We start from the raw sequence: 11286 nt of genomic DNA on the forward strand, positions 1-11286 counted from the left end.
AAGGTGGGCATGACTCACTCCATTAAGAAACAAAAGCAAAGCTGTAATCTGCTGAAAGGCGGTTGTTTGGAGGCTCCGTGTTAGGTGTGAGAAGGGAGGAAGGTCAGCTGCAGGTCACATCCCGTGATACACATACACCCCGTTGTCACTTCAGGTCCAACACCAGGGCTCTTCCCCAGGGAGTTTCTGAGCTGTAACATTTGCCCCCTCTTTCAGACCGAGGCTGGGGAGAGAATCTTTCCCTCCCACCCCTTCCCGTGCCACTGTGGTTTTCTGGGAGGAAATGATGCTCACTGCCACCGTGCCAGCCCCCTCCTTCCTCTGGAGAGGGAGAAGTGCTCACATTGCCCTCAGCCCCTCCATGCGGCGGGACCACTGAGCAGCTGGGCTGTACTGGGGGACCCGGGGGGAGCGGGACTGGTTTTCTGTCGGGGTGGCAGGAGCAGGGCTGAGGGCAGGAAGCAGGCTGTGCTCACGCTGTGCCGGAGGTTCTTCCCGCGTGACCGGGAGCAGAAGCCCCCAGCTATTAATCATAGGGTGATCACGGAGGGGACGGCGTGGGGTCACGCTGACGGCAGCACCCACACTGGGACCAACACCTGCAACCACCCACCAGCTGTCTGGTGTTGTTCCATCCGACACCCACTGACGTAGAGCAGAGGGGTCGGGTGGACCCATCTGGGGGCTGCAGGGGTTTGAAAGAGGAAGAAGTGGAGGTGCTTCGAAACTGCTCGTGGCTTTGCTTCCCATCAGCTCGAGTGTTTTCCTTGTGCAGTCTCCTTCATGCGTCTGCATTCCTGCTGCAGGCACTTTGGGGCAGGGTGGCACTTCCTGCCCGCGGTGGAGGTGAGCATATTTCGGGGCAGCATCAGAATAATAACAGCGTGCTGCTCCCGAGCAGCTCCACTGTGACCTTCCCTGGCTGCCGTGAGCTGGGCTGGAGCACAGCCTTCTGCCCGACTTCTTCCAGGGATTGCCACTTCTCTTTTTGATTACTTCATAAAACTCATCTCTGAGGAAAGGGAAAGTGCTCAGTTTCCCAATTCCGTGTATCAGTGTGATGACCTCGGGCCACAGCGGCAGGTTGTGCTCTGCTGCATTGCTCTTCCTCAGGCCTCTGGGCACAGTCCTGCAGCCTACGCCTTTGCTACCAGCAAGGGGACATCAGATCCCCAAAGAGTCACCGCTTCTCCTGACCCCATTCCCGTTCGTCCCCTTTTCGCCATTCATTCATTCATTCATTCTGCACAGCAGCACTTCCCACCTTGTCCACAGCTGCCTCCTGCTTTGCTGCCAGGCTGCAGCCCCGATGGCTCCTTGCTGGTGGGGACATATACAGCGGGGGGAGGGAGAATAAAGGGAACTGAAACCCACTACAGCCCGGTGAGAGAAAGATGCCCCAGCGCTGCCCTCCTTCCTCCCTCACCTCTTCCTCCTCCTCACCCCCCTCCGGCTCTCAACCACGGCTGGGGAGGGGGAGGCGGTGATGCCGATGACGGGGTGAGGCTCAGGCCGATGACTGGAGAATTTTTGCGGCGTTTTTCAGCTTCCTCTGCCTCCCGAACTGACTAACGCCGTCCGCTGCGGGGAGGGGAGCGCAGGGGAGGGGAACCCCGCCGGGGGGCGGAGCGCGGGGCGGGAGATGCCCATATTTGGAAGGCGGGCGCGTCACTCCCCTTATATGGGCAGTGTCGTCACAGCCCGGCCTCCCATTCATATAAATGCCCGCTGGCGGCGGCCGGGATTCCCTGCTCGGGCTCGGCGCGGTGCCTCCATCCCTCCCGTCCCGTCCCGTCCCGTCCACACGTAGCGGCCCTGCGGGCCCGCGGCTCTCGCGCTAGCACCGGTAACCCTCGGGCCGCTCTCCCGTCCCGGGCAGCCCCGCCGCGGAGGGGCTCACTCACACTGCGGCCGCTATGAAAGTCACCTCTCTCGACTGCCGGCAGCTGCGGAAGCTCCTGCGGAAGGAGCCCTCCCGCTGCCTGGTGCTGGACTGCCGCCCCTACCTGTCCTACTCGGCCTCCTGCCTCCGGGGCTCCCTCAACGTCAACCTCAACTCGGTGGTGATGCGGAGGGCCCGCGGCGGGGCCGTGCCGCTCCACTTCGTGGTCCCCGACGCGGCCGCCCGCTCCCGGCTGCTGCTGGGCTCCGAGGGGGCGGCGGGGGCGGCCCGCCTGGCGGCCGTCGTGGTGCTGGACCAGGGCACGGGGCACTGGCAGAAGCTGAAGAAAGACAGCACGGCGCAGATCGTCCTCAACGCGCTGCTCTCCAGCCTGCCCGAGGCCGGGGCCAGGGTCTGCTTCCTGAAAGGTGAGGGGGCGGCGGGGGGCGGCGTGCAGCCGGAGATGGGGGGTTTGAGGGGTCGACCCCCGGAGCCCTCCGGGCAGCGGCCCCTTCCCCACTCGCGGTGTTAAACTGCTTATAGGTGCGGGGCAGGGAGGTAACGCCGGGATTTCATTTCTTTTCCACCCACCGGAGATAAATCCCGGATAGGCTCCGCGGGCTGAGCCCAGATACCTTTCCGCTCACCCCCGCCACGCGTTTAATAGGAGGATGGTGAGCGGAGAGCATCATGGAAGGAGAACAGAAGTTGGTATCGAGGGAGCGGGGCTGCCCGGGGAGCCGTCCCGGTCCCAAGGGCCGCTCGGCCGCCCTGAGTGGAAAGCAACACCGGGGCCGCAGCTCGTAGCCCGGTTCCGGGGGCCGCTCCTTCGTCCGGGGGTGTCGGGGCTGTGCCTCCCCGGGGCAGGCAGGGGAAAACCAGAGCCGCAACTGCGGGGCTCATCGGGGCGTGCGAACACCTCCTTCCTCACGTGCTTTATAGCCTTCGGATTGCGGTTTTTGTTTTCCTTCCGTGTAACCCAGGGGTAATAAAACAATCAAAACCAGCAGCCTGCCCTTTCTCCCGTCCCCCGCTCCGTTTCGCCCGGCAGCGCCTTTGTCCTTTTGCCCTCTCCGTATCCCAGCCCTTCCCCGTCCCCTCGCAGCGCGGTACCGTCCGGGGAGCGCCGAAAGGATTTCCAAAGAGCCCCCAAATAGCCCGGGGGCAATGGGAGGTCACGGCTGGAGGAGAAAGTCCAGCGGTAGTTCTTAAATTCTATCGTGGGCTTTCATTAAGCGTTTTATCCTAGTAGGATTTCTGCTTCGTTTTATTTTTTTCCACCCACTTTGTGCTTCCTATGGTGGAAAGAGCTCGGAGGGCTTCGCCACGGGGCAGAGGCACCTCCAACATGGGGGGCCTGGTACCAAGCAGGAGGGAGATGCAGGGCAGTTTGCCACCACCCTGGCTTTGCCCGGTCACCCCCAGATGCTGCAGAGACCCCTACAGCATCAATTCTGCTGTCCCAGGGCAGGGATGCTTGTAGTGTCTGGGGCTGGGCAAATCCTATGGGACCCCATTAAAACAGAGATGAGGAGCCATCTCCAGGGTTACCCTGCAAAGTGTGTAGCAATCCAGGAGCTGAATTAAGCTTTGCTGACTCCCAGCATGTTGGCTGAGCCGCAGGACCATCTTTCCCTCCTATGTCCCAGCTCCCCACTTTGAAGTGGTGGCTGTGGGCAGTTTATGTAGGGTGGAGTGTTGATGTAGGATCTGCTTTGCATCTTCTGCGTATTGAAAGCCTCTTTCTTGAAAGCCTGAAATGAGGCTGAAAAGATTCCCCCCCCCCCCCCCCCAACAGAGCACGGTTTCCCTTCTCACCTCTGCAAAGTGCTCTGGGTCTCAGGACCGGCAGCCCACAGCTCCGGTGTGACTCATTGCCAGAGCTGCTGATTCACCGGGGCTGCAGACCCCCCAGGAAGCTGTGGTGGTGTGGGGACATGAGGTGACAGTGGGGACATATATCACCCTGCAGCACTGGGTGCTGGGCAGAAAGCAGGGAACTCTCAGCCTCCTAGCAGTGGCTGTGCTGCCTGGTGTGTGCATTTAACCCCTTCACCACTGAGTGCTCACCATGTGTCAGCTCAGCCCCAGGAGGGCGAAGGATTGTGTGGTGGGGAAAGAAGGGCTCACAGAAAGATATAACAGTATATGGTCCCCCGGTGCTGACAGGGATTCTATTACTTATTGATTAAAAATGAAAGCGCGGCCCCACTCCCTGTGATGAGCAATGGAGTATTTGCAGAGATGACCTCAGGGAGGCTAGGTTGAGAGGAGAGGGGGAAGAGGAGATTGCTGGAGGAGGGGATGAGAGGATGACTCACAGCCAGAGCGGCCTGCAAATATCCTGATCCCCGAGGCTTGCAATTAACCATTCAGCGGCCACATGCACTGCTGCCCCAGAGACATGGGGAACACACGTGTTGACTTGGCTCACGCACATTTGTGTTCCTTCAAAAGCAAAAGCAGCACAGGGCGTAAACGGGGATAATGGCTACTCCTATAGAATGAACACATTTTTTTCCTATGCGAAGGCAGTGGCTGGGGGCAGTGGGAAGATAAGGTCAGCCATGCAAAACATCAGGATTTAGAAGCCCACTCCGTGGGAAGGCAGTTTGGGATCAGGCAGCTGGGAGAATTTCTCACGTCTGTTGGCTCTTCCACCACGAGGGCTATCATTTCATCAGCCCCCTTCGTGTTCTCCGTGGTCACGCTGCTGCTCCACCTGTGCTGGTTGAGTTTGGCTGCGGTCATGGGAGGAAAGCTATGGGTGGTGTGAGTGCCAGCTGCGTGCAAAGCCGCCCTCATGCCCCCAGCACGGAAAACAGCTTTTCATCGCTCCTAGTGGGCTTCGAACCGTGCTGTGCCGTGCTCTTGCAACACAAGGGCCCCACGGTGGGACTGAGTGGGCGACAGCAACGCGTCATCGGTTTGAGCACACATCTGCTCGAACATCACACACGTATGAGGTGTGCAGTGTGAGAGGTGTTGGCAGTGGGCAGCGCAGACAGGGGGGCCGTGGGGGCCGTGGGCGCACGGAGCCACAGCGCTTCCTCTGTTGCGAAACCGTGCCCCGATCGGGGCGCACGACGGCACCGCTTATCAGGGCACAGCGGTGGCGGATTAATGAATCACACCGCAGGCCTTGCTTGCACAGCCCTGTTTACCTGGAGGTCACGCTCCAAAGGGTTATTGAATTTTCCTGTAGAAGAGCTCTCTGACAATACATTTTCGCTCTGAAAAATCACAGGTGGCGGATGCACGGCACACAGCTGACATTTCCAGCCTGTTTTCGCTACCTGACGTGTTCCCATTCAGTTTGGTGAGCGTATTCCTAGCCTGGAAATAGGCAACCATTTAGCTGAGGACAAACTTTGAGTAACGGTGTAATAATAGGATTAATTCCTTTTCATTAGCGGCGTGCTGAATGTAACGAAGGCAGTACTTAACCGTGCAGAATTGCTCATGTGGGGCCATTCAGTTGTCAAATGCTGTCACAGGATTCCATTAGGTTTTATAGTGGTTTTTTTAACAGATTGGTTTCAGTGGGACTGTCTTCATTAACTGGCTGTCTCATGCGTTGTGATGATTAATGATGCGATCGCAAGCGTTCTCCTCTTGTGCCCATGCCCATTTAGGAATGCAAATGCAGTATTTCTAGGGCTGTCCCAGGGCATGCAGTGAGAGCGGGTTTGGGATGGATCCTGCAGAGCTCTCCCTCCAGCAGTGGCAGCTGTGTGTGTGTGACTGGAGGAGGGAGCTCAGCCCCCGCTGTACCGAGGTTAATGTTTGCTGGACTCAACAGATTTACTCTCACTAACGGTTCTCATCTCTGCCCACCGCTTTTTAGCAAGTTAATAATTGTCAGCAGTGTTGGAGGTTTTCCTTGGGTGCCCAAAGCCTCTCAAACAGCCCCACTTCATCACTGGGGACAGCTTTCTAACCAGCCCCGGCAACAGCGCTGCAGCACTGTCCCGCTTCATTACCAGCACCGAGCCTCATTTCTCCTCCACTTTAATTAAACCACTTTTCAGAAGCGCTAACATCAGGGTTTTGTTTTTTCCCCTCTCTCCCCAGGGGGCTATGAAACCTTCAATTCGCAATATCCTGAGTGCTGCGTGGATGGGAAGCTCATTTCCCTGGAGAGGAGCGATGTGGAGAGGAACCTCACCAGCCACTGTGAGAAGCAGAGTGCCAACCACAAGCCTGCCTACGACCAGGTGTGTGTCACCACGGCCATCTCCCCCTCAATCTTCTTGTGCCACCGGTGCTTCTGTCCCAGCTTTGTGTCTTATATGCTCCAAAGGCAGGAGCATGTAAGAGTCTGTGGTGCGTGGGGTTAGAGTTATCCCTGTTCCTGCAGCAAGAAATAGGTGTGTGTTGATCAGAGAACCTATTGCAGCCGGAGAATCATAGAGTTGTTTGAAGGGACCCTTAAAGACCATCGGGTCCAACTGCCCTGCACTGAACAGGGACACCTACAGCTCCATCAGGTGCTCAGAGCCCCATCCAGTCTGACCTTTGGTGTCTCCAGGGACAGGGCAGCACTACATCTCAGTGCTTCACTACACTTAATGCAAGAATCTTTTTTTTTATATCCGTTCTAAAATGGCTCTAGAGAGGCTGGCAAAGGAGCTAACAGCTCTGGAACTCAAACTGACCTCCCACGCTCCTCACCAACACAATGGCACAGGGCACGGTGATGGTGGCCCTTATGCTGGCACAGGCTGCCAGCAGATTGTCACAGTCCCTGTCCCGCGTGTCACTGAGGTTCCTTGTCTGTGCCGCTGGCCAGCAACACCTCCAGCTGGCTTCAAAACGAGGCAGCATTAGGAGGTACAAACCCTCTTCAGCCCAAAACTGCACTGAGGATGCATTCACCACACAGCCAGGCAGCCCCAGTGCTGGCTGTGAGCAGCGGCCTCCTCCCAGGGGACACCAAAGGGACAGGGAGAGGTGTGGGGCTGCTGCTTTCCGGCAGATGTGGCCCTGGGAGGCCCTGTGGGGTTTCTGTCGGAAGTCACCGTGCTCCCACACCCGCCCCCGGGGCTGGGGAAGACGTGTGCCCCCACATGTCACCCTGCGGTCGGGCTGCTTCCGGGGGTCCCCAGAGCGAGCCCCACGATGCAGGTGGCTCCCGGCTGTCCCTGGTGAATTGCACAGCGCAGTGAGGGGGGGACTCGTAAGATGATTTCTCACCCCTGAGTGCTGGCAGCAGCACCGTGCATCATGGAAAGTTACCTGCCACCCGCGTCTGTCAGGCGGTGGCTTTTCTTCACGGTGTCGTCACCCGGCTTTTTCACATTCTGGGGAAGGAGGAACTGAGATTACATCTCGCAGGGTGGGAGAGTGGGTGGTGACGCAAGGGAGGGGGTGTCCCCTGCCCAGTCCTGTAGTGCTGCAGTCACAGGAGTTTTACTCTGTCACGGGGCTGAGCCCCACTCTAGGCCTCCCATCCCGCTCTGGGCCTCCCGATGAAAGCCCTTTGGGCCCTTGTGAGGGGCAGGAAACATCCTGCACATGAGTGGGCTGGTTTCAGCTTTGTACCTCGCAGATGTGGACAAGAAAATGAAAAGCTGCTTCCTGCATGGGCTGTGCCAGTGCAGTGATTCACTGGGCAGCAGCGCTGGGGTTCAAAGCCATCATGGGGAGAGGCGGGAGGGTGGGGAGCAGGCACCCACACACACTCACTTGCCTTTTTCCCTGCAATATCAGGACTCAAAACGCCATTGCAAAGGCAGTATCAGAGCTGCATGTTTTTGCTCCTTCTCTTCCAGGGTGGTCCGGTGGAAATCTTGCCTTTTCTCTACCTTGGTAGTGCCTATCATGCTTCCAAGTGCGAGTTCCTCGCCAACCTGCACATCACGGCCCTACTCAATGTCTCCAGAAAGAGCTCCGAGTCCTTCCAAGACCAGTACTGCTACAAGTGGATCCCTGTGGAGGACAGCCACACGGCAGACATCAGCTCACACTTCCAGGAAGCCATTGACTTCATTGGTAGGTGCCCTGGGTCCTCAGCTTCCCGGGTCCTCAGCTTCCCAAAGGGAGCCAAGGGCTTCTCAAAGAGTGCTGCGTACCCACAGCAGTGTCCAAGTCCTCACAATGGAGCCATGAGTCAGAGGCACAGAGGTGGTGGGGAAAAAGGCACAAAAACACGGGGGGTGCTGGTGGTTTGCTGCCATCCAGCCGATTCCAACAGGGCTGCTGGAAATAATGGGTAACTCAGAGACCAAACTTACGTTGCTGCATTTTTTTTGTATGTTCCAAGATGTTACTGTGAAAGTTCAAACGTTCATCAGCATCTGCCCCACGTAGGGGTTTTCAGCAAGGAAGGGGCACTCACAAGGTGTTGGGGAGGATGAGGAAGGAAATACCTCCTTCCACCAGGCAGACAGGGCGAGTGGGCTACTCAGCTTTGTTTTTCTTTCCAAAGCAAGTTCCAAATTTGTGTTCTTTGACACTGCAGATAGAAAAACAAAGCAAATCTGATGTAAGGGTGCCCTCTAAGACCTTTTTCTTCCTGTTAAAGGACTTCTCACAGTTTTCAGGGAAATGACAATTCACTTTTGTCACATTCCTACCCCCTTCTGATAGTTGTTGAGTCACTTGAAAATTTCCCCAAAATTTTGAGGATGATTTCAGTTTTCACTTTCTTTAAAAACCTTGTGGTGTAGATGCTGGAGGTGACTCAAATCCGTGTCTTCCTTGTTATGTACAGCAGTTAAATATAACTGGTCCTGGTGGCACCAGTCCTCCAACAGACAAAGACAGGCAAATGATAACTTGCTCAGCTCTATGCTGTTCCAGTGCCATGCAGCAAGCACCACACTCAGCGCATTTCTCCATAAATTGGAGCTTGAACATGTTGCTCGAGGCAAGAGACCAGAGGACATCTATTTTTGAACTGCGTTTTAGTGTGGAAAGGGCTTATTTTAAGCACATTCTCTGTAATCTAATAACAATCGTTGTGTTGTGTGAGTAACCACAGAGGCTCCCTGTTGTGTAAAATGGGTGCTTTGCATAAGCCTTTTATATCCTGACTTAAGTCCAAGCATCCTTTAGCCAGGCTGTAATTAGCAGCTGCCGGGCAGTCCTCATGTGCTTTGTAGTACGGCCCCAGGGACTCTGCCCAAGGGTGCCACCAAGGGTCCCTCCTGGTAGGGCTGATTGCTACCAACCCACCAAGCAGCAGGACAGATTTGGATTTTAAAGAGGAAACCCTGTTTTTCTAGCAAAGCTGGTGAGAGGAAATTCTCTGCAGTTCTTGCCTTTGAAATACCCAGTGGGGTAAGGGCTGATGCTTTGAGCCTCAGGTGGTGAAAATGCAGGAATAGCAAACACAAGCACTGCCCAGATATCTGATGTGTCACAACACTCTGAAAAGCAAATTGTAGCAGGGGAGAAATGGGAAACATTTTCCTAAAGCTGGAGCTGGGACCAAATTGGGATCCACCGACCCCGAAACGATGTCAGCTGGGGCTGAGCTTCGTCTTGGGCTGGGTTTTGTCCCTCCTCTGTTCATCTCTGTGCCACCCTTGGCACCCAACAGCAGAGGGTATATCCCAGAGTCTTCTCCAGCCTCCAGCTGATGTCCACATGACTTTCTGTTCTTTAGATCATGTCAGACGAGCAGGGGGCAAGATCCTGGTGCACTGTGAAGCAGGGATTTCGCGCTCTCCCACCATCTGCATGGCGTACCTCATGAAGACAAAGAAGCTGCGCCTGGAGGAGGCTTTTGACTACATCAAGCAGCGCCGGAGCCTGATCTCACCAAACTTTGGTTTCATGGGACAGTTGCTACAATATGAGTCAGAGATCCTGTCTTCCACCCCCAGCCCTCCCATTGCCTCGTGCAAAACAGAAGCCGCCTCTTTCTTTGCAGAAGAACTGACGTTAGGCAAAAATTTTGAAGGCTCGTGTTTCGCCTTCCCTACCTCAGTGCTGAGCTCTGTGCCCATCCACTCCCCTGTCCACCCGCTGAAGCTCAGCCCTATGACGGCTTCTTCATCCTGCTGAACACCCCGGAGCCCTCAGAGCCCAACTGTGACCCTAATGAGAATATTTCATGAACGTGCAATAGAGAAACCTCACCGACTTAGTCTGAGGTGGTCCTTGTGGGTGATGCTTCCCATACACTGACTGTGAGGGCAAGTGCTCTACGTGCGGCAGGTTTTCTGAACTTTTAATGTTGTTTTGTGAGGTCGTTGGTTTTTTTTTTTTTAGAAGTACTTTTCTAGGTTTTTATCCAGAGTGTGCAGCCACTACTGTATCTCCAGATCCCTGGGGAGCAATGAGAAATCCATTTCAGGTGTTCTCACTTCCCACCATCTTCCCTTTTTTATTTTTGAGAAGAACCTTATTTAAAGTTTCAAGCAATAAACAGCAGCAGTGGGGGGGAAACAAAACAGAAAGTCCTTCTTGCACCTGAAGAGACGTGTTTCCCCAGCTTTGCTCCCCCCTCGTGCCCTGTTTCAGGGAGCAGAGTGCCGGGGCAGCAGGGCTCTGCCTGGATGCTGTTGTGCACCCAGGTGAAAATCCACTGTCCCCTTCTGGGCTCTGTGGTGTCAGGTACTGACCTCAGCGTAACTGGAGACCAAAAGGACCATGGATCCCTTCAGGTTTGGCATTTCCTGTACTCCTGCACTTGCCTTTGTACTCGGCATGCTTTTAACTGAAGCTGAGGGACTTAAACTATCAGGCTACCTTGCTAAGCTCTTATAGTCCCATCTGTTGTTTGAGAATGGCCCTAGAATACTTGAATGTCTCCACAACCCTCAGTCAAGTTACTTCCCATCAGATGACACTGTTACTGCTGGATTTTACACCAAAAAATAAGATGAGCTTGGCTTTTTGGTCTCTTCCCAACCATTTCGGACATGCGTCGTGTGTGGTAAAGTGGTCTTGTCCAGTGTTATGTGGCTTGCTTAGTGCGTGGTCACCTCCAGCCAGCCTTCGTCTGTGAAATCTGGATTCATTGCATTGAGTTTGTGTCTGCAGGGAGCTCGGAATGAGCTGCTCTCTTTGTCTGTTGACCTTTTTATTTGTTTTTATAAGTAATACATGTGGGAAACGGCAATAATTTCCAGATCTCGTGAATGTGAAAGAAAGTCTGCAACGGTTTTTATGGAGTGTAAAACATAATAATAATTATAATAATAATAAAAAAAACCTGTGAGGAAAAGCAAACTGTTTGTCATCCCTGAGTGAGCCGGAGCTGCAGGAGTGCTGGTGCTGAGGGAGGCCAGCTGAGCACCCCCACAGCAGCAGCGTGGGGTGGGAGAAGGAGGGCAGCACTGCTGGGAAGGGCCCCAAGGTGCAAGTCTATGGGGGGAGAAGGTGAGGGAGAGGATTTTTTTGAACAGAATGACATGAGTCACGGTGGCGTCACTTCCCAGCGGCTGGGCAGG

At 55.2% G+C, this 11286-nt stretch overlaps 1 protein-coding gene across 1 annotated transcript; it reads left to right on the forward strand.

The window, feature by feature from the left end:
* Positions 1 to 1748: 1748 nt before the first annotated feature.
* On the forward strand, positions 1749 to 11065 carry DUSP5 (dual specificity phosphatase 5). Its single transcript, XM_421754.8, has 4 exons — positions 1749 to 2310; positions 5957 to 6099; positions 7657 to 7876; positions 9495 to 11065. Exons 1-4 carry the CDS (start codon positions 1917 to 1919, stop codon positions 9893 to 9895), a joined length of 1158 nt encoding a protein of 385 aa, XP_421754.2. The 5' UTR covers positions 1749 to 1916; the 3' UTR covers positions 9896 to 11065.
* Positions 11066 to 11286: the final 221 nt, after the last annotated feature.

This window comes from Gallus gallus, chromosome 6, assembly GCF_016699485.2.
Source record: "Gallus gallus isolate bGalGal1 chromosome 6, bGalGal1.mat.broiler.GRCg7b, whole genome shotgun sequence".
Classification (NCBI taxonomy): domain Eukaryota; kingdom Metazoa; phylum Chordata; class Aves; order Galliformes; family Phasianidae; genus Gallus; species Gallus gallus.

Bases quoted from the DNA above. Each gene is read 5' to 3' on its own strand.
- DUSP5 (XM_421754.8), top strand. From the start codon at position 1,917: ATGAAAGTCACCTCTCTCGACTGCCGGCAGCTGCGGAAGCTCCTGCGG. The intron at 2,311-5,956 runs GTGAGGGGGCGG...CTCTCTCCCCAG, and splicing joins CAGGGTCTGCTTCCTGAAAG to GGGGCTATGAAACCTTCAAT. The intron at 7,877-9,494 runs GTAGGTGCCCTG...TCTGTTCTTTAG, and splicing joins GGAAGCCATTGACTTCATTG to ATCATGTCAGACGAGCAGGG.